Below are 24,108 nucleotides of genomic sequence, written 5' to 3'. Positions count from 1 at the left end.
CGGGACCCCGGAAACACTATATTATATGTGCCCCATATATATATACTTATATATATATATATATATATATAAACAAGCAATTGCAGCCAAAATCACAATAGAGCTGGATTATGCTGTAAAGAATTTCCACCATACATGAAACATGCATTAGAAACATGAAAAACAACATCAAAGATTGTTTTGAAACTGTTTTAATGCTGAAAAAGCAGTAGAAATTCTTATTATATCCTGAAAGCATAGAAAGCTCCCAGGCTGCATTGCAAACACACAGTCTAAAAAGACTGAAAAGCTAACCTGTAGCTGCATGCTACAAAAAACTGACACCGTGCCTTTAAGGCACTCATGACCCCCAGTATCCCATCATGCCTCAGGGGTGACAGTTGGGTCAGTTGTTCTTTCCGGCTCCTTCAGGAAGGATCCTGGTTACACAGCTCCACTCTTTTTCAGTTTTCTGACAGAATATTCTCTCAGTTTTCTACTATTTTCTTAACCTTACTTCGACGTTTTTCATCTAGTCAAGTAGGTTTTCTCTTGTTGGTTGGCATTTTCATATTGATATGCCTTCCTTTTTTGACAAGTGCCCTTCTTGTGGCAAGAAGAAGGCAAAGACGGACAGCCATGAGGTATGCATCCTTTGCCTACCTGAAGAACATGACCCTAGGACCTGCCCTCACTATGAGTCCCTGTCATCAAGAACTTTGAAAGACAGGGAGAGAATTCGAGTCTATGGCCTAGCCCATAGGTCTTCTAGAGGGAGGTCCCCAGCCAAGAAGAACTCCAAGAGGTCCAGAGAACCTTCAAAGGGCGAGTCTTCTCGTCCTGCAGCTTCAGCGTCGGGCTCGGAGCTGAGAAAGGAGCAACTGGTGGGTCATTCTTCGAAAAAACGACGTTTATCACAGTCGACGGCGGGCTCGCCGTCAAGAAGATCAGGTATGTCGTCGTCGAAATGTCAAGACCCTCCGCCATCGTCAACTCGGCGACGATAGGCATCGAGAGATAAGACCCCTCCGCCGTCGTCAACCAGGCAGCGATCGGAGTCGAGGGGCGTTACACCTTCGCCGTCGTCAACCAGGCGACGACCGGCGTCGAGAAGTGTGACTCCTCCGCCGACGTCAACCAGGCGACGTTCGGCGTCGAGGGGTAAGGAGCCTCCGCCTTCGTCGTCGTCACGACGTTCGGCATCGAGAGCTGGCTTCTGTTTCCTCCTGGCAAGAGCTATGCCACCACCTGCACTATAGGGGAACCAGCTAGTGCCAGGGGGCCCCTAGGTCTTCCCCAGCAGCCCCTTATTTGAGCGGCCAACCCACACATGCAGCAATCCCCATGTTGCGCACGGCCAAAGGCCGAGATCAGTAGGGGGTTGGCCATAGGGCTGGGTCCTGGGGACCCCCATCTCCCTGTGGACCCCCAGCTTCCAGGGTCTTTTTTTTAAGGGGAGGGAGGCCAATTGGCACACCTCCACAAGCCTCTTTAGGCCCTGGTTACCCCCAGGGACTCCATCCCCTGGAGTTCGGTGTTATGTTTAGGGGGAGGGGGTCACGCAGTCCGGGGACCCTATCCGCTTGGGCTCGGCACATTTTTCAAGGGGCGGGGAGCACCCAGCCTGCCTCCATAGGCTGATTTTGGATCCCCCGGGGCCAAGTGCATATTGCAATGGAGGGGGGCAAGTGGCCTCCCCCTTCCGGTGCCGATTTTAGCCCCGTGGACCACATCTCCTAAGACCAAGTGCATATTGCAGGGGGAGGGGTGAAAGCAGCCCTCCTCCCCAGGCCATTTTTGGCACCGGGAACCCCATCACTTGGGTCACAGGATTCAAGAAACGTTATACATTATAGTTAGATGTGATCGGTTTTTATTTAATAAGAATTTTTTTAAAACCTTCGAAATTCACTGAAAAAAATCAAAGATTAAAGTAACGTTATAGTTAGGTGAATTTGTCAGTGACATTAACGTTTTGAAATAAATAAAAAAAAGCTTCACCACTTATAGTTTTTTTCAAACATTTCTTTATTGGTATTTCCAAAAGAATACAATCTTACAAGTACAGCTTGTCAGCATTAGCAGAAAGTAATTACACGTGCACATATTCGTATTCTTTACATATCTTGCCCGTTAACGTCCATCTGCCACCTGTCTGCATTCTCCATAGTTCACTCCCCAAGTGTGGGAAATAAAGGAGATCATGACAGTTCTTGGATAGGCTATCCCAGTGTTCTTCCCAGTAAATTCCTGTGAGTGCACAAACACTCCGGCATCCACCCAATCCCACATGGTGCAGACTCACCACCCGGTCTCGAGGGCTGTCAGCAGTGAAGGAGTCCCCATGACCATAGGGTGTGGCATTATATATGATTTTAAGGGATCTCATATTTTCTTCAGCTTGGAAGATGGGGTAACAGTTGGAAGCACATAGACATTTGTTCCTGGCAGAATAATAAATCTTTGATCCAATCCTTAAATTTAGGAGCCTTCCCCCACCCCATCTGCGCGCCACCCTTCATTTGGCCAGTAGCAATCCAAGCGATATGTAGCGTCTAACCGTCAACTCCACATTCTCAGTGTATCCCATCAATGCCACCAGTGGAGTGAGCTGCTGTTGTGAGCTTGTCATCTGGGATAGGGAGTCAACCATCTGTATCGAATAGCTTTTAACCGAATGGCATGTCCAAACCAGGTGGAGGAAGTCACCTCCCTCCGTCCCGCATCTGTCACACTTGACATTGGTGCGCAAGCAGTAGCGGTATAGCCGGACTGGGGTATCAAAGATACCCTGTAAAAACATATAATGTATTATACGTAGTCGGCTACTAGCCATTATCTTAACCGTCTGCTGGCAGCAATATAGCCATTGCTTGTCACTGAGGGTAACTCCCAGCTCGGCCTTCCAACCTAATCGTGCATCGCCGTCCATTTCAGCTTCTTCTGATTGAGAGCTACAGTGTAGCATTGAGGCTATGTGTGTGGGGTCGGATGTTTGCAATAGTATATACAAAGGGGTAAGTGTAGGGCGCTCCAGCAGAAAATCAGGGGTGGCTGCCTTAATGTTATGTCTCAGCCGGATATACAAGAACATCTCCAACGGGGTTGGTACGGTGCCCCGAAGAAGGGTTCTTTGCTCAGAAAGCTTCCCTCCTGGTACAAATCTCGACATGTGTGATCTCAGACCCTCAGAAGCATCTGTTTGCAACCTGCTTCATGTGTCACTGGGAGCAGAAGATGGTATGGGTCACTGGTTAGAGGCGGCAGACCTGTAAGCAGAGAACGGCCCGGGACCAGGGTTCAATTCCCGACGCGGCAGGGTCTTGGACCAAGGTCAACGGACTCGATAATTCTCGCCTCAGTGCCTACTCTAACCAGGGAACACACTCGGTAACTCTGGGCATTAAGCTTGCCTCATCTCTACAACGGCCCCCCCACAGACGCCAGGGATGCCTGGTTTCACCCTGGAGATACCCAGAAAGGGACCATCTCACAGGGAAAACCAGGACGGGTTCCCCAGCGGTCTACAACGCCAGGACACTCAGGTAGAGTAACAGTGCGCTTTACAAGTATCCCACATTTACATTTACATTTATGATACTCCTAGGAGCGTGGATTATAGCATAAACTGCCTGGCCAGTCCCGGACAGGCAGCGGTGGTGCAGGCAACCATTGTGATATCTTCCCCCGTTTCCTGGGAGCACGTCCCCCAAAAAATGGTTGTTGGGGTTGCCGTCATGTACCCCTGCTCTATCACCATGTGCGAAAGGGGGAGGGGGGGGGACAGGTGGAGGGGGAGGGGGTATGGTTGGAACCAGTACACAGCAAAATGTGCCTGGCCACAAACAAAAAACAAGCATTAGAAATGCAATCGGGCTCGGATTTATTTGAGTTTGAGCTAATGCCATTGTAAATGCCAATGTATTGTTGCTATGTGTTATGGAGTGTGTTCATGTGGTGTGTACTGCCAGTGATCTCCTTGTGAGTGTGAGAATATTGGACCGTTACTGCCTGTGATGTCCTTCTTGTGAGTGTGAGAAGCTTGCACCTCTGCTGCCTGTGGTCTCCTTGTGAGTGTAAGAAGCTTGCACTGCTGCTGCCTGTGATGTCGTTCTTGTGAGTGGGAGAAGATTGCACCTCAGCTGCCTGTGGTCTCCTTGTGAGTGTAAGAAGCTTGCACAGCTGCTGCCTGTGATGTCCTACTACTCACTACTCTACTCTACTCACTACTCTACTCACTACTCACTACTCTACTCACTACTCTACTCACTACTCTACTCACTACTCTACTCACTACTCTACTCACTACTCTACTCACTACTCTACTCACTACTCACTACTCTACTCACTACTCACTACTCTACTCTGCACTCACTACTCACTACTCTACTCACTACTCACTACTCTACTCACTACTCTACTCACTACTCTACTCACTACTCTACTCACTACTCTACTCACTACTCACTACTCTGCACTCACTACTCACTACTCTGCACTCACTACTCACTACTCTGCACTCACTACTCACTACTCTGCTCACTACTCACTACTCTACTCACTACTCTCCACTCACTACTCTACTCACTACTCACTACTCTACTCACTACTTTCTACTCACTACTCTACTCACTACTCTACTCACTACTCACTACTCTCCACTCACTACTCTAGTCACTACTCACTACTCTACTCACTACTCACTTCTCTACTCACTACTCTGCACTCACTACTTTACTCACTACTCCACTCTACTCACCTCACTACTCTACTCACTACTCCACTCTACTCACCTCACTACTCTACTCACTACTCTACTCACTACTCTACTCACTACTCTGCACTTACCACTCACTACTCTATTCACTACTCACTACTCTACTCACTACTCACTACTCACTACTCACTACTCACTACTCACTACTCACTACTCTACTCACTACTCTACTCACTACTCTACTCACTACTCACTACTCTACTCACTACTCTGCTCACTACTCTGCTCACTACTCACTACTCTACTCACTACTCACCACTCACTACTCACTACTCTCCACTCACTACTCTATTCACTACTCACTACTTTCTACTCACTACTCTACTCACTACTCACTACTCTACTCACTACTCTACTCACTACTCACTACTCACTACTCTACTCACTACTCTACTCACTACTCTACTCACTACTCTACTCACTACTCTGCACTCACTACTCTGCACTCACTACTCACTACTCTGCACTCACTACTCTGCACTCACTACTCACTACTCTGCACTCACTACTCTGCACTCACTACTCTGCACACTCACTCTGCACATCACGACTACTAAAAATACATCACCACGAGGACCAATCACCATTCAGATAATAAAAAAAACCTCGCGCACTAAGGAATGTGTATTTCCCGAGCCCTAAAGAAACTTTTTTTTTTCTTTCACAATAGGATCTCGGAGCTCCGCCCCGAGCCCTAACAAGGCCAAATCTGGTGCTTCAAAACACTCCCTCAAAAAAGACTGTACCAATACAATCCCTGTTACGTAACTAATGCCCTACCACGGACACTCTTTGCCTATATCAAACCTCTGACAGTCACTGAACCAACATTGAGAAATGAAGTGGATTCAAGTAGAAAAGTGGGTACTGTTAACACTGTTTACTCTTTGAAGAGTGTTTACTCTGTACTTCACTGTTTGAAGACAGTGAAGTTCTCATCAGAAATACAGCACAGAGTATTAAAAACTATCTACTAAGCACAGTGTACACTCTATGCTGAACTTGTCCAAAAGAAACTATAAACTTTAAATTACCAAGGTGCTAAATATCATACTACCTAAAGCCTTCAAACTGAGGTGAAAATTAACAGATACCCATCTTCTGAAGCAAAACAAGTGCATACATGGAGCTTAATGACCAAGTTACTTACCTTTGGTAGCGCCTTATCTGGTAGAGACTGTATCTAGCGGCAGATTTCTTACATTTGAATTTCCCAGGTGTCAGACTGGATCCGAAGATTTTTCGAGCAGTACCCCTGCGCGCCAGCAGGCGGGGGTGATTGGCTCTGCATCCAAGCTGGAGTGACATCACGGTACCTTTATAGGCGCGACCCAGGCGCACTGTCAGCTACTTTTTCACAACATTCCACGCCAGGAGCATGGAGCCATGAACTGCAATGACACTGGTGTGTCCAAATTAGGGCCCTGAAAAGGATCAGCCTGACCCGAGAAATCTGTCAGCAGAGTGGGCAGGATAGGTGGTTCGGTAAGAAATCTATGGTCTACCAGATATGGCGTTGCTGAAGGAATAAGCTTGTAAGCCTTCTGGAGGCTGCTTCTTTGACAATGAGTAGCAGATCTTGAAGCAGAGTATGACCCATTGAGAGATGGTGCGCTTCAGCACTGCCCAACCTTCCTTTGCGCCAACATACCCCACGAAGAGGTGGTTGTCGACCTAGAACTCTCGTGTCACTTCATGAAGCAGAAGCACACAAGTGGACAGAAGGAGGTGCCAGGTATAAGTACTAGTCACTCCCAAGCCATATCTTGAATCCACCACCAAAAGACTACTTACATCACCTGTCACAGTTCTATAGTTTCCAACATGACAGCAAACCTGCTGAGTAAAACAGAAACATGATCTTCCACACTGAGCCTGTAAACCTGCTCTTAAGTGTAGGCCTTAACTTAAAGAAGGGTTTAGGAGTGAAGGTTCTATTAAGACAACCATGCTACAATGGCTGACGAAAAACTTTAAACACTATCAAATATGTGCTTGATGCTATATTTTGTATGAAAGTGTTTAAAACTGCAGACAACTTTCTGGGTTTTTGTCTTTATGAGCTATTCAGTGCCTAAAATAACTTCTAGAGTCATCTGCAACTATGTTACGATTGCCAGAGATTGCGGTTATCTTCTCATCAAGGACTAGGAGGGAATCAACAGCAGAGAACCACCACAGTAAAGGTGTTTTTGGACATTATTGGGTCATCAACGTTATGGGATTTCACATTATAGAATGCATCAAGGAGGAAGAACTACAGGCAGACACACTTGGTAGCAAAATGGGTCGCAGGTGAAGGCAAGAGCTCAAAAGAGCACCTTCACTTCTAAACTCCCAAAACATTAATATTTATTAAGCAAAAGGAGAATTTCCATGAGAAAAAATGAAAACTCCAGCAAGACAAGCTCTTCTTTCGAAGTTGGTGAGCAGAGTCAAACTGACACTTCTGAACCACTTTGAAGAGGAGCAACCATTTAAATAGGCCTTAATTTTAAAATGTTGCTTCTTGGACTTTGAAGGTGGAAACAGCTAGACTAGGTGGGAAGTACCCTCTGTCTGAGTGGTGGACCAGAAAGGAGGAGCTAAATTAAATTAAGCTAAATTAAAAACTAAATAGGGGAAGAGCTGGACATTTTCTGCGGTCAACAAGTAGACATAGATCAGAAGACAGTTCCTGTACTGTGTCATGAATGCATATTTCTCACTGTCTCCAATGTAATTGGCAATCAAGAGGTGCACTTCGGGCAGGCTCAGTGGTCATAAACAATGCCGGAGTAGCATTTAAACTGACATTTGTTGCTGGCGAACCCCATAATTCTAATCTGAAACTATCACAATAGGCACTATGATGAGAAATCTATAGAAGAAATACAATTAATGAAGAAAGATGAGCCAGTTTAATTTTGTATTGATAAACCATTCGCAAGTGGGCACAAAAAAATGAGATGGAAGGTACAGGCTTGTGCCAATGTTACCCTCTAGCACTCTCACTTCCTTGGACACATACTGGACTGGACTTAATTGAAACGGTAAGCAACCATGTTTGCCTATTTCTGTCAATTTTATGAAGCATCGCACATTTCAACTAGTAGTCCTGGATATCAACATTAAGAATATGTCTATGGAATTTTTCTCAGTTGTGATGCAAACACTAATGCTTAGAGCCTACTCTCTTGTGGCTACAAGCATTTGTGTCTACTATCTACTTTGGAAACGTTGAGCAAAATGTTTGAACTATTAACATTCCATGCTCTATGGATAGTGTTTCATCCAAGAAACGGCAGACTTCTGCAGAGCGCTTGCTCTTACCTTATGTTTCCATGCATTCCTATGGAAAGGCATTGGCGTTTCAATTACATTTACCAAGCATGCACCCACACTTAACAAAAACACTTCGGTATCCACAGGTGCAGAGACTACACTGTGGACATTTTTTTCGGCAAAACATGTCCACTAAATGCCAATGAGCAACGCATACCCAATGGGACAAAAACTATGCAAATTACATCGAGGAAACAGCATCCTGAAAGTTTCCAGTTTACGGGAATGCTGAACACTCCACACACTGCATTTCTCGATAAAAATGATACAATGCCTTGCTGGAATCTTGTGTAGTTACACATACCTAGAACTAAGGATTCCATTGAAATCGCTGCGAAATGTAATACAGCATAGAGATTTCAAGTGGTGTTACAAAAGCAGAGGGAAAAAATAAGTTGACTATTAAAGCCTTTGATATTTGCAGTAGGTCACTTTGATTGGATTATCTCTGGCCGTCTGGATATCGGTGCAGTTTGTAGATTTTATATTTTGTTCTAATCCTTTAAAAGCTCAATATAAAATCTTTGGTTGTCAATCCCAATGGCATAGACTTTGGAAATAGCACATATCCGCATAATCAAGCAAGACAACCGAACAGGTATTTCGAGTTTATATAGTAAACACAGGTTAGGTCGTGGCTTAAAGTAAAGTTGGGTGTTTTAGAGCGACCCACAAATCAAAGAGCAAATATCCTGTACCTTTTTGTAAGAATTGCTGCAATATATGCTGCTATCACGCAGTAAAGTTAGGAACTTTGACAATATGCGTGATTAACTGCCTGCTTGTAATGACGAATAACAGATTAATTAGCTCAGTCAAAGAAACCAGCAAATGTTTTGGAGTTCATTTTCTGTGCACTACCCGTCTGTTCTTGGACTCGAGGTAGTCATCTCTTACTAATATTTGATAAACGTAATACTTTTATGATTTACCCGCCTCAAAGACCAAGAACTCTCAACACATCACATCAATATGCATCTCTACAATAGGGCCTCAGCCACAAAAAATAAAATGTTTGTGAAAAACAAAAATCTAATGACTAATGAAATGCCCTCAATGTGACCAACCATAAGAAATATCAAGCAGAAATGCTGTCCAATTATGTGATCTAGTAGACTTGGAACAATAAGCTCCTGAGTATGTTGAAGTTTTAAATTAAATGACTTTGTTACCTTTAACAAGCAATCACTATTAACCACAGTGTGATGTACATCTACAAACTTTGACTGTCAGGTACCACTAATATTCTCTCTTTATGTGAAAAATAGATTAACTATCCTATGGTACCAATTTTAATTATATACTGCTAAAGTAAAATACACTGAAATGAATGGCAGTGTCCAATTATGCGCCAAATGGGTCAGCACCATGTGTTTTTACCCCTAAGCATTTGATGTATAAATATTCATACAAACAAAAAAACTTCTTCACTAGACCCAAACCTGCCATCAACTTAGGACTCAGCTTGTGTTTCTGACAATTACCAACTAACTGTGCCGTTTGTTTAAGTATGGGATACATATTGCTTGAGTATTTAGGGTGGGTGTGAGGGGTGTGTTTGGTCTGTGTAATGTGTTGGGTGCTAACAGTTATTCATGACATGTTACTAATTTGGTACTAGAAGACTGATGTGAACATTCTACTTGTTAGCTTCTTCCTATGGGGTTGCCTTAAGCAATGCATCTTATTTTAAGAGAATAAAGCTTACTATTACCTGTACTGCATCGAAACATATCTTTATAGGATAACAGCTTCATTTTCAGAAAAGGTGCAATACTTACCAGCAAGTACACTTGTCTGGCTGTCAAGACATATTTGTCCAATTAAAAAAAGCACATGAACAAATTTGTTTGTCAGCCAGAGAATAAACACCATAAGGACATATTTACCCAGTACCCTCTGGCCTTAGCAGCCTCTATGTAAACAAAAAGGTATTATCAATGTTCAAATGCAATTGAATCCGATATTTATCAGTGTCAGTGGTGAAACCACATGCAGAAAGTAAAGAAGAGAATAGGATAGACAGTTAAGATAAGTTTGTAAGTTAATGCAACAAAATCTAACGAGCAGATAGATTTAGGTTTTTACTTTAACAGCAAGCAACACGCAGACTAAGTTAGTCTTTCTCCTTTGCTTGTGGCTTATGCCCTACCCCTTCTCTTCTTGAATGCCTTACAATGGAGTTCAGTTGACAGGGGCAGTTGTTGATATCCACAATCCCACACACAAGCGATCTGCAATTCCAGTCTATCACACAAGCCAGGATATACCATTACTGACCCACCAAATCTATCTTTCAAATGAATAAAATGTAGAAATCAAGGGAAGGGATATTGTAAATGCAGGAGTAAGGGAAGGCTGTGACGAACCTATTTATAGCTTTTGTGAACATGGGGTCGGCCAAAGGCAGATCGTAATGACAATCTGTAGTTGTGTTTTTATATTGGTTTAGGTTTAACTTTGGTATCAACTGAATATGTAGAAATAGAAAGTGTGCACAGACTGAATAAATAATATTTTAAAGCCCGTCCTACTGAAAGACGACACTCTGGTCAACATTTGAAAAAATTCACAAGAAATACATTGTTAGGATGAAATATTCGCTGGCATGCATCTTACTTAAAACAGTTCTTGTATCTTGAGTTGAAAGGGACCATCTGGAACGAGGTGCATCTTTCAATCATTCCCTAGAGATTTCGAAAAACTGTAAACTCTGCACATCACTTCTATGTTTCAATTCAAATCAATAATTAGGTTTGTGTGGACAAAATATGCTTGTCTGAACACTGGCAGCACAGAGTACTAAGGGTCTAGCCCCGTGTACCAGAGTTCCTTCTACTGGGGGTCTGCTACTTGACTTTAGATATTACTTGAATCTGAAATGGGGGCTACACCATCAGTTGTGTGAGAGTCAGGAACCTTTTGAGAGAACATACAAAAATGAGAATGAGCGAGTCCAACTTTAGCTGGTCTCAGTAAGCCAATCAAACAAACCATCAATCACCCCCTCCAGCAATCAGCTTCACGGTTGTGGTGTGGAAAAAATAGATGCCAAGTGTGAAGATAAATTGAAGACTACTAAAAGCCTCCTTGGCAAATTCTGCATGCACAAACAACACAGCCTTCTTGTGATGGTGGGAGGGGGGTGCAGTGATTGGCAATAGAGGAACAGGACCATAAGAACCTGGGACACACAAGTACCTAGATTTGGAGGAAAGCAAGCACAAAGCATGAGACAAACCAGGGTTTCCAGAAAATGAAAAGGTCATCACTCTGTATTAACAATACCATGACAGGATACGGCACAGAACCACCCCTGCTGAGTATGTCTGCATGAGAAAGCATTTGTAAATGGAACAGAAAGGCAAAGCTTTGAGCATCAACAGGAAAGGTCAGCAGGAGAGTATTAGTTGGAAGCTGTACAGTTCACGACTAGTGCACTATATTTGGCTAGCATTAATGAGGGATGTCTTTTTGCAGCATGCAAAAGGTGCAAGATATGTTACTCAATTGCCGTTTCTATTTTTGGTTAACAAGCAGATCATTGCAGGTGAACATAAAATAATCCCGCAAACTGTGCAGGGCACGTCAGGGGCTGTGTAGGCCTGGGCTACTCAGCTCCAACGAGCACCACGTTGCAGTACCTTTTGTTTTCTTAAGGTCCAGGGAAATTTCCTTAATGGTGAATTCAGTGTGAAAAGGAGCAATTTGTTCACGGAGAATCAAAAGATGCTTGATTAAAAAAAGCTGTCCATCAATCTGTGCCTGTAACAGAAAGAAAGAAAAGTAATTAAGTCATGAATTAAAGCACATACGATGATAAAGGCAAGAAGATGATCAGGCAGGACTTGAAGAAGGATTCGTCCTAGTGCCCATCAAACGAATACATTTTGTGAAAGTTTATGCATTTTATTTCTTTATTTAGTTCACAGAGAAAGCAACTGCACAGGGTACGAGGAAGGGGCTAAAGCAATGGAGGACATGGGCCTCTTAAAAAGAACTATAACTTGGGGTGAACTGCCTCCCTAACACCCTTTACCCGATGCCACAGCATTGGAGGCACTGACGAGAACTATGCCCCTCGGTAAAGTGCTTAACCCCATGGAAGCTCATCATATTCTGCTGCTGCGCTGGGATTTACAAAAACCCATTATTCATGACGAGCTGGGCTCGTCATGAGCGTAGCAGGAGGCTACCTCATGACGAGCCCAGCTCGTCATGAGCGTCGAAGGGGTTAAAGGAGGTGTGCATCGAAGAAGAGGTCTCGCACCCAAATGACGCCTCTCCGCTTACCCAGCTCCTCCAAGTCACCATTTTATAATGGGATATTTGTTGGTTGGGAGGGCATAACAATATAAATCTGTAGATGGTTAACTCAACAACTTGGAGTTCCAAGTGGCAGCATAGAAAACTCGAGCTTTGCTCTGCGTATTGAATATCACTTACAACTTCAAGGAAGAAGCGGAAGGTATAGAAAGGGGGGGGGGGGAGGAAATATATGAGGGGAGGAGGAGTAAAAGACTCATATAGTACTTTATGCTCCACTTCTCTCGTTTCCATATCGAAACACTTGTTAACCCATAAGGAGGGAAAACGGATGCTAAAAACACTACCTTATTAAAACAAATTTTAAAAAAACAGAACGAAGATGGTCGCTTGAAGCTGTACATTTATACATCTGTAATGCCAACTGCAAATCTTTGGGGCCAAAAGAAGTGAAAAAGAAGTGAAAAACAAAGGGAACTCAGAAATTCCTCCTGCTCGAACTTTGGTAGCTATTTGCCAGAATAAGATGTTCTAGAGAAATCTATAAAGGGTAGTTCATCATTTTAAAAAATGTATTAATTAAAAAATAATTTCTCTATTTGGTTTCTCGGTAGGTCTTTTGAAGAACATAAATGCATCGAACAGTGCCAGGTAGAGATTGCACGGTCTGCTACACAGTTTGAGCTTAAGCATCCTTCTCATGGCAGCTTTACACCAGTGGGACCAGAGCAGCTCTGGAAGTCGGACATAAGGACGGTTTTGGAGTGGGACCGTGAAGAAGAACATCTTATTCAAGGGTAACCAATTGCTATTAGCATATGAAATAGCATCTTTGACAACTCTTTGATAACACTGACGACATAAACTTTAAAAAGTATATAGTACATGAATAACTAGGTAGAAAATGACAAAGTAATTATACTGTAAGATGTGTGCTTTTATCTCAAATCGCTGTCTGCTGACAGAGTACTCAAAAGTATAGAGCGTTAAAAAATGACGAACGACAGAGTAGTCATTATGGCGCCTAAAATAATCAGGCACGGCTCTCAACCCGCAGTCTTGAATAAAAAATGCAGAGACCGCACAAGTCGCATCTGTCCCAGCTCACCGGCAGACCTGCAGACTTCTATTCCATTTAAATGGGGTTTGTTTCAGCTCGAACCTGTTTTGATAAAAATGACTAGGGATAAAGAGTCGTTTAAAAATGTTATTGTCCATTTGCTTCATTCTGGCCACTGTCCTGCATGCAACTCAATCTATGTTGCACCTCCCTTGTCTCCCTCGACATCATCCCCAGAGGCTCTGGCGGTACCCAGTGCTGAAAATGAAAATATTTAGTATTTGGTTGGGGCGCAAGAATAAGGAGCTGTGGCAGTATTCCTACTAGAGACAGACAGTCCATATGCATTTGTTAATTTATTAGCCCCATCCCCAAAGAAACTGAGAACTAAAAATGTAGATTTAAAGCTACCCTGGCTTACTTTTCTGGCCACAATTCAGCCATAGGTTGGGGTATCTGCTGTATGTCAATGTGTATCCAGCTGATCTCAGAGTGCCATACTGTAAGATAGGCAGCTCAAGTGGTTGATGCACTTGCAATGGAGATTGATACCTACTTTCTCTTAAGCGGTCTGAATCATCGAAAAACAGAAAACAGACTAGAGGAGTAATGTGCCTGCTGCAGAGTACTGCGTGTAAACAGTATGCGACCGGCTTATCCTGGATGCAAGAGAGCTCGGTGGGCTAAACCATTTGCTGCAGAAATCCTCGTTTAACGCTTAAATAACGAATTTGTATCTTGGTTAAAAAAAAAAGCTCAGTGGATTTAATGGCATCGGCAAATAGCTCCATGTAATATGCACAGCATAAAATCGAATCTTTTTACTCATTGTTTCCTTCCTTGAATAAATGAATGGGTGCCACTGAGTTAGGATTAGTAATAAACACCACGTTAAAATTTGTAAGAAACACTGTGTTAAAAAGTTTCTATTGTCTAACATGGAAATGGCGATTTTTAGTGTAGACATTTACCTGAAAAAGTAAACCACTGGTTTATCTCTTGGCCGACAATCAAAGCAACACATCACTATCTTTCAAAATTTGATGGCCGTAAACTGGGACAAAAAATCTACTACCAGTCGTTTAAGTGTAGCATTTGGACCTTAGAGCCTCAAATCTGGTGCTCCGCTCGGCACCCAGTGGCGACCCAGGCACCGCTAGGACGATTCATAGAGCCAGCTCAGAATATAAACCTGCATACATATCTACATATCAAAATACACAAACGACAGGAAGTCCTCTTGTAATAAACAGCACACACCCGGAGATGACATCTAACAATATTAAACTGACCAACCAGGTTAAAAAGAACAAATAGGAGAAATCACCCTAGGCCTCTGAAAACAGGCGTCATTCATAAAGACAAAAAACGTCTCATGAGTCCTCTGAGAACACTTTTTACCCAAGTATAGAGTTTGCCAAGTATAGTAAAGCAATCTTACCAAGACCTGCACAGCAGTCTATCTGAACCCTGCGTGGGAACAAGAGCCACGAAGCAGTGCAAACTAGTTGAGAGCTCAAGAAAGAAGCTCGTTTGGAAGTCGTCTAATGAAAATCAGATTGCCTGAGAAGCTCATTAGCCCTTTGTGAAATCCAACAGGTTCAGCCACATTGCTCAAGACAACACACTGAATAAAATGATATTATAGTCTACTTTGGAAGAAAGGCGAAAGCAGGTCCCTTTGGTGAAGAGCCCTCAGACCTTCAATGGGCCCAAATGGCACTTGAAATAGAAATGTAAGTGCAGGTTCCCCTTACCGGAATACCTGCTTGTTTCCGAGAAGTTAAGGTGCTCTCCAATGAAAGTCTTTGTTGGACTTGGCCCTTTTGGCAGGTTCACCCCTGAACTTTTTGCCGTGAACTCTGACAGGATCTTGGTTGATTTCTAGTTTCTGCGTACTTTAGCACTGTGGCCCAGTGTAAAGTGCATGCGCTCTCTGAGTGCGTGTGGGGAGATTGGCCTGCCCTCCCATAGCAATGCATGGGGAGCATGTGTGTCCATGGTAGATCCTGATGTGTGGGGAGTGCAGGGGCGAGTTTGGTATGTGCGAACTCGTGAGATTAAATGCTGTGCGATGGTGTGCGCAGATTTAATGTGACTGGTGGAGAAGTGCCACTTTTAGAAGTTGGCATTTCTGTGTGCAGTGAATGTTAATTGACTGTCTGGCTTGGCTTGTGATTACATCAAAGGGAAGGGAGTAAAAGTAGTTGATCAATGGATCAACGGACACAGTTATCCACACAGGAAGGTGGAAGGTCCAGTAGCAGCTTGTGTCCGTGTCTTGTACTAGGAAAACAAAAGGGGGTTTGCTGCACTGTTCCTATGATAAGTGAGGGAAGTGTTTAACTGGCATTACCACAGATGTTAGAGTAACATACTGGGGCATCCATTTTGTTGGATGTGATTGCCTCACACACCCCGAAGGGTGTCATGCTTCATCATCGGCGGTTGCTCCTCGTCGGGGAGGCGGTGCAATCCCCGACGGGCTCACCTCAAAGAGGGGCTCTTTGGCGGAGATCTTTTTCCAACTGCCTTATGGTGAGGTGGGGGTGTGTGGGCTGGGCTAGATGTGGTGGTGAGTGGGATATTAAAATGTAGCAAGGGGTACCGGAATTGAGTTTATTCTGGGGGTCCCCTGGCTGCCGTTAAAAAAGTGGGGTTAGCTCACTAGGTGTCAGCAGGTTAGGTCAGGTGAACCTAGATGAGACTAAAGGTGATGTGGGTCGACATGTTTCACGCTGTGGGTATAGTCACCCGCGATTCATCAGGACCTAAGTAATGTGCAAGGAAACATGCTAATGTCATGTATGTTATTACCTCTGTGGGTTCTCCTATGCCTAAACATAAGGAAAGAGGAAGAAGAAGGACAACCATTAAATGCTAATCTGCATATACACAGTTCAAATTAATGCCAGGATGTTAAACACAGTGTAGCATGCTATTGGTGATAAGCAGTATTGTATGACCGCCACAGCATGCCTTGCAAAATGTGTGTGTCTCAAGTGCGTCGTCAAGGGCACACACAACAGTGAAGATTCGTGAGGAGGTTTGTGATGGAGTGGTGGCTAAAATCAAGATTTAAAACCAATGTTACAAGAAGAGTTAAAATTACAGCAATTTGTGAGGACTGAACTGCTCATTAATTGTGAAAACCGAGCAGATGTAATGTTCATACGGCACTTTTTGTAATTGCATGCACAACACTCTCACACTGTGTACCAGCTGGGGAAGACATAGGACGGTCTGTCTCCCGTGTCCCACTTACCTAATGGTTAAGAATTACATGCCACATGAGGGGTCGGCGGGACTAGACATCAGGGAAGAGCCCAGGGGTTTAGCTGGAGATAGAGGAAAACATAGCGCCTGTAAATGGACAGTTGCTCGCGCTAATGTCAGAGAGTTTATTTACCTTCTCCAAGCAGAGTAGGGCTAGCGCTAGTGTCAAAGAGTGATTGACAGGAGCTGGCTGGTGTGCTTGGCTCCAGGAGTCAGGATGGGTCTGCTCGGTGGTGAATGGGAAGATCTGCATGTAGATGGGAGGGAGGAGTTGCACCTGGGACCGGAATAGGGCTGAGCCTTCCTTCCACAATGCTGGCTCCACCCCCTGTTGTGCATCTGATGTCCCTGACCCATCCTGTGAATAGGAGAAGAGGAGCTGAGCAAAACAAAGTGCTCAAGTGCCCCCAAACCAATTGCATCTGGTTTTCCCTAAACCCTGTGCTGGGTGACAAAGGATTTTGCTGTATAAATAAGGGGCTGTGACCCCATGAATTTGTTCTTGTTCTTTGACTTGAAACTACCAGGGGCGTGCTGCTGCTGGGGCCCAGGGGAAGGCATGCCTCCAGGGCCCTGCCCTGCCCCTGGATGACTGGAGGATTTTCCTTGCTGGGAGCTGGGTTGCCCCATATTTTGATCTACAGGATTTCTGGGACCTTTCTGGTTGCTGTTGTCTTTGCCAGGACTTTCTCCAGCCTTTCTGCAACCTGGGAGCGCTGTGCTTTTCTCTAGGAGAGGGAGAGCCTGGGGGCTGAGCAGCGCGGCGCTGCAGCCCTTGCCGAGGGATTCCCCCTCGTAGGGATTCGCCCCTCCTCTATGCCTTGCGGGCACCCACTCCGCTTATTTGATTAATTAGGATGCGCAGGTGCCCACCCTGCGGCTTCGTTCTATTTTATAATCCACGCGGGTGCCCACCCCGCTCTTTTTAGCCTCTTAGCAGGTGCCCACCCCGCTCCTACATTTATTTTTGACCTCGAGGGAGCCTACCCCTCGTTTTTGCCCCCGAGAAGCTCCGCCGTGGCCCTCGCCAAAAACCTGAAGTCAGGCAGGCCGCAGTGGGCGGGGCCTGCCACCCAACCGGAAGAGGCCGGCGTGAGTTGCGATGCGGGGCTCCCATGCGGAGGGAAGAGCCCCACGGATGCGGCCAATGGCAGGAAGCCCCGGGTCCCAGGAGGGGGCCCAGGTGAAGCAGAAATGGCGGCCGAGGCCACCATCGGCAGTGAGGGGCTCCCAGGAGTGCGGCAGAGCCCAGCAGGAGAAGTACTGCCGCCGCCCGAGTTGAGGAGGAGTCCCCCGTCAGCGCCGGTGAGTGAGGGCTGGGCAGGAGACATAGCCTGTGCTGCTCTTCAGGGCAGCCCCGCTCGACAGAGGGCTGCCCCAATAGTTGTCCCATGCGGAGTCCGGGTGGGGAGAGGCAGAGATTGAGCGGTCCCACCAGCAGAGCGGGCCGCTCCAGAGTGGCACAAGTTCCTTTTTTTGTTTGTTGTATGAGCGGACCCACCAATGCGGGCCGCTCCATCGATGTCCCTCTTTTGTTTCAAGGGCCCCGTGGGGGTCCTGAGGTCCCGGGGGCCCGTGTTCCCCCAGAACCATTGCGCTCCACTGATTGGGCATTTTTTTTACTTAGAGGGCAGTGTCGGGCCCCACAGTTATATCCCGAGCTCGAGGGCTCCAACGATGGCACCCTTATTTTATGGCTGGCCCAAAGGGGCCCATAATTACCTCATTATTTCCGGAGCCAGTGCGCCTCTTGGGAGCCATGTTTAGTTCCAGAGCCTAGGTGGCTCCAACAGTGGACTAAGTTGTTTCTAGAGTCTAGATGGCTCCAACGGGGGTTGCATGTATTTTAAGGGCCCGTGTCCTTTCCCCCGCAGTTCCCTAGGGGACACCTGGTTTTTTTAGAGCCTAGATGGCTCCAACCTTTGGCACAATTTATTCCTAAGGGCCAGTGAGAGCCCATGCCGCAGGTTACCTTTCCCAGCTGCCCAGCAAGTAGTGGGCAGCTGCACTGTTTAGGCATTTCTTTCAGGGGACATGTTCTTTTGACTCTAGGCGTGAGACGCACTCCTTCGACCCTACCTTGGCCTCCACAGCTGCGCAGCACTTAGTGCCAGCTGCAGCGTTTAGGCCCATGTTGTTGTTCTCAGCTGCCCAGCAAGTAGTGGGCAGCTGCAATGTTTAGGTTGTGTGCAGTGGCGCACCCTTGACCTTCGCTGCTTAGGCAGCAGCCCTGACTTTATGGACAGAGGGCATTTGAGCCCCCCCTTCTGAGATGGCTAGTTGGCCAGGAGGGATTGTTACATTTATAGGGTGCCAGGCCCTACTGTGATTTATGTGCTAATGCCTTTGGGTGCTAGGAAATGTATTGTGTATAGTATGCTTTGCGCACCCTGTTTGATACCTCTAGATATGGTTTATGATTATGAGGTTGTTTTACCTATTTAGGTTTGTGTTAGGGAGATTATACTTCTCTGTGTGATTTACACCCCTAGTGTAATTTTTACTTAGGAGGTTAGGGTCTAATGTATTTAGACTTGTAGGATACTGTGCATGATGTAGTTCATGTCACAGACTGTTGCAAAGTACAGTGATTGCCAGTGTTTACTGGTTGTACGTTCTATGACCTATTTTACTTATATGTTTATAATCTAGGTCACTTTTACCAAGTTCACTATGTGATGATTCTGACAGTGGTCCATGTGGCCCTGTCAGGTGTACATAATCCCTTGTAAATATTGCCCCGTGCCAGTTGGCACAGTGTACATAATGTGTTTACTATTCTAATGTGTTTTGAGAATACAAAGGCTATTTTTGATATAACCTTGTGTGGAGTTCCTTTTGTGGGGGCCTGTGATGTTGTTGCTGGTGGGTGCGTGCGCACATGCTTTACACATTGCCTCCGGGATAAGCCTTACTGCTCGTGCCACGATACCAAGTGGGTGAGCAGGGGTTATCTTTGGAGTGTAACTCCCTTGCCCTAACTAGAGTGATGGTCTCTGCCTGGCTTTGGTACAAGCCTCAGCCAACCAGAGATCCCCTTTCTAACAGTCTTGCACCTCTGCTGAGAAGTACAGGCAATATCAAGCTCACCCTCAAAATTAAAATAGAGTGCAGCTTCTCAGTACCCGACCGTACTGGCCTATTTAAAGCACTACCCTCAGACGTTCAGGGGCCCCGATTCAGCACAAGGACAATGTATATATCTGAGATATATGAGACTACGGTGTCTCTCATCACTTTCTGCTGAGGAACTTAATTCTGTTGCGTTACGCCACTCCTTTGAAAATCATAGTATGAAGGGAAATGTTCACTGTACAAAATAAACAGCAACATTGTAACAATTTCTTGATTCAGCTATGAGAAAGGAATTTTTTTCCATGCGCGATTTTAAAATTCTTTGGCCTGCTAAGTAATGATATCAATAGTGTAGTTTCTATTGTTGGAACCCCTGCTCCAGTTTAATAAAAATCTAATTTCCTACATATACACTTCAATGGTTCCTGCTGTTGTGTGTAAGGAAAATATGTAAACCTTGACCTTTAGAAATTGCTTTTGAACCCGGCGAATAATTAAGACAGTGTTCTCCAAGATCCGAATTAAGGGGCTAGGGAGAATCAGTAAACAATCTTATTAGAATTCAACTGCAATATAAAGAATAAATATCTGATGTATTATTAACCTGCCTCATTTCTGCTGAGGTCAGAACACAAAAACACAAGTTTCAGAAATTGAATCCTTAATAGTGAGAGAAAACAATTTTAATTAATAGGAAAATTGAAAACCAGAAGTAGGTCTTGGGCACATCTAAATACCAGCAAAGGATGTATGTCCCGTTTTCAAAGAGACGCTGTAACATACCAATTAATCTCTGGAAGAAATCCTGAATAAAATGTTGCAATGAGAGGCTGTTACCATTCGAAATTGGCTGCATGTGGACGTTCAGGAGGGACCTGCAAAAATGTATTATGTAACCCAATAACGTGGTGTAGGAAACTGGCTCTTTATATAGTATATCAAAAAGAGATACATTGTGCAAAGAATCCAGGTATCCCTTATGAGTGGAAAAGGGCTTGCTCTAGCAATCCCAAGTTGCTCTTTTGGGGGGTAGTGAGTGTAGGAAGCTGGCTTTGTATATACTATACCAAAATGAGGTATAGTGTGCACAGAGTCCAGTGGAACCCCAAAGGTAGGCAGAGCTAAAAGTAGATAGCACCTTACTCTATTTGTGGTAGTGTGGGAGAGCCGTAAGGCTTTATGTGAAGGTAGCATTAAGCACTTGTTGTACACATTCAACAGCAAATGTTGTCACACACTCAAAGACTGAACTCGCACCAATTTGATTTGTATAAAAGTATTTAATTGTATTTATTTCCTAGAACCAAGCAAGCCTGGCACAGATAAATGTATTTGATAATTTTCATGGCAGGTTGAACGATACAAGCAAGCTGAATGAAAATGACTGTACGAATGATGGAGAAGAATCCACCTTAAAGTTAACAAGGCAGTACACACTGGATGAGTAGGAATGTAGGGTTCAATATTATCAACCATAGGCACATCCTGATGGCTAGAAGGGTGTCTTGGATTGGCAGTTCCAGGAAAGCTTTCCCAGATGACTGCATGTTTGTGAATTTAAGGTTCCCTGAGCTCGCGCGCAAGTTGCTCACTCAGAGTAAGGGGCTTTATCAAGATGAGGGCGGCTCAAGTATCAAAATGCTCCCACTGGGCTTTTTTCACAGACACATGATGAACCCGAATAACCAGCATGAACACAGGGGGCACTTGGTGGGAGCGCAGGGGGGAGGCCTCATAGTCCTGGCACATAACTTTTATGCCCCCTCAGTAATGCTAGAGATTTAAATGATATTGATTGACTTGGTTTGCCTGGGATGTTAAGGGTGTTTATGCCCATGGAAACAAAGTCATCGCTATAGATTCGGGAGGGACAGATGTGTCTAGCACAAATGAGGAAGCTGTAAGTCCAACTACCTCAGATTATCTAGTAACCTGAACGCAAGAGCTTAACCACCCAAATACAGAAACCCACGGGCCCCAAACCCACCTGACATTGGCTAGCTTAGATAGACAAAATGAGAGAGATTTTAAAATAGTTTCCTGGAACATGGTAGGTTTATCTGCCAAATTCAAGAATGAAGATTGGTTATTTTATATACGGAAATTTCAAACTATCGGTTTACAGGAAACATGGGAAGTAGAGAATAGCACCTTCCATTTAGAGGGTTATAAAACCTACTTTGTACCAGCACGCAAGGCAATATCAGGGAGAGCAAGGGGAGAGTTGGCTATATATGTTGATCTCAGGATATAGGGAAGATGGATTGACTTGGATTGGGACTCAGATATTATGCAGGGGCTTAGGTTTTATAATAAGTGTCACAAGCAAATTTTTATTAATTCTTATAATGCGATGTCACCAGGTCAGGGTACTGTAACTGTGGATGAGCTGGATAGTAGGCTCACTCACATATAGGAGTGAGGGGCGTTGGCGCCCCAGCTGGTTTTAGCTGGTCATTGCGAACTGTTTAGAGCCAAATGTGGAGGGGGTCGTACTAGTTAGGGCCTAATTGACGGTCTGCTCAGAACTACATCACACAGAGCTAGATCGGACGAAATAAGGTGGCTTGACCAACAGTGTTCTCGTACCTTGAGAGACCTGAAAGTCGCTCTAGAATCTTCCCCAAGAGTTAAGGGTAAGGTGACCCTTTGTAGGACAAACTATAAGTTGGCCGTTGAAGGCCGTAAAACTAAATTACAACAGCAAGCTTGGGAGGATCCGAGGGAGGCGATGGAGTTAAAGGATACAACTGCCTTTTGGAAAGTTATAAAAAATCCTTGTTTCCAAGAGGCAAATAAACTCAGGCTAGCTAACAATATCTTGCCGGAGCAATGGCAAGAGCATTTTTATGGGCTCTATAATCACTGCTCAGTTGAGGCTCAGTCGGGAGATGATAGGGGGGAATGGAATATCACCCCGATAAGTTTCTCTTTGGGTGAGATCAAGGTAGGGATTGAAGGTTTGACCCGAAACAAGGCTCTGGGCCCCGATGGGGTCCCACCCGACCTTTTTCTGAGTAAGGTAGATGGAGTAGTTTCTGTCCTGTAACTCCAGTTCTGTAGTAGGGGTATCTCTGTTATAGTCATAATCTAGTGAATAGTCCCGCCCATGTGCGAGGACCCCGGCAATCAAAAATAATCTCTTAAATTGTCAAAAAATTGCAGAACTGCAAAGACACTTAAGAGAAAATTTAAAGACAAATAATGCAGCCTATATCCACAGGCTACACTGTCCAGTACTTCATCTAGAAAATTCCACCAAAAATCCACAAACAGCAAAGCCTGTCCAGATTTCCCTTGCTTTTACTGCAAAACCCCTCAAAAATGATAGAGAGGAAGGCATGGACAGACAAGCCCCATAGGCTGCCATTGTGTGGCTTAAATAGGATACTGTGCCTTTAAGAGAACCTTCCAGAACTTTCTCCCAGTATCCCAGAATGCATAGCAGGTCCAACTTACTTTCAGTTCTTTTTGAAGGCGTAACACGCCAGACCTGTCGCATTCCTTAAAGGAACATTTCTCTCTCCACCGGGGAGGCGGGAGGGCGCTTATGACTATAACAGAGATACCCTACTACAGAACTGGAGTTACAGGACAGAAACTACTCCTTCTGTAGTAGGGGATCTCTGTGTATAGTCATAATCTAGTGAATAGAATGGCAAGCCCATCCCCACACCAAAGCGGCGGTGGAGAACAGAGAATTAACGCCACTATTGTGCGAACAGATTCCGCAGCGAAGCCTGCCCAACCTGAGCGTCTGCCCTGGCATCAGTGTCCAGGCAGTAATGCTTAGCAAAGGTATGAACCGACTTCCAAGTGGCCGCCTTGCAGATTTCTGCAATCGGAACATTACGGAGCAAAGCTGTTGTGGCAGCTTTGCCCCTGGTGGAATGAGCCTTAGGCTTACCTCCTAAGGTCTTATTAGCTTTTTGGTAACATAACTGTATGCAGGAAACAATCCACCTAGAGATAGACTGCTTAGAGGTCGCAAGACCCGTCCTGACAGATCCATAAATGATAAACAATTGGTCAGACCTACGAATATCTTTGGTCTTATCCAGATAAAATTTCAAGACCCTCCTAACATCCAGGGAATGTAACGACCTTTCCGCTGGAGATGAAGGATTCTGAAAAAACGTAGGCAAAGTTATGGTCTGGTTGACATGAAAATCAGAAATAACCTTGGGAGGAAATTTAGGGTGAGTACGCATAACAACCTTAGCAGCATGAAATACAGTATAAGGTTCTTGGCAACACAACGCCTGAATTTCACTCACCCTGCGGGCCGATGTAATGGCCACGAGGAACGCCGCCTTCCAGGACAGGTGCTGTAACGAAGCCTTATGAATAG

General features: G+C 44.8%; 1 protein-coding gene across 1 annotated transcript in view; it reads right to left on the bottom strand.

The window, feature by feature from the left end:
* COG3 (component of oligomeric golgi complex 3) overlaps window positions 1-24,108 on the bottom strand; it is a 450,848-nt gene that overhangs the window by 69,337 nt on the left and 357,403 nt on the right. Inside the window, exon 17 of the mRNA XM_078657314.1 lies at window positions 11,725-11,845. Within this exon, the coding sequence (XP_078513440.1) occupies window positions 11,725-11,845 (121 nt within the window). The remainder of the gene's footprint in view (window positions 1-11,724; window positions 11,846-24,108) is intronic.

The sequence above is a fragment of the Lissotriton helveticus genome, chromosome 8 (assembly GCF_964261635.1).
Source record: "Lissotriton helveticus chromosome 8, aLisHel1.1, whole genome shotgun sequence".
Classification (NCBI taxonomy): Eukaryota; Metazoa; Chordata; class Amphibia; order Caudata; family Salamandridae; genus Lissotriton; species Lissotriton helveticus.
Note: the sequence above shows the minus strand (reverse complement) of the source record. Positions and strands in the feature narration are given on the sequence as shown.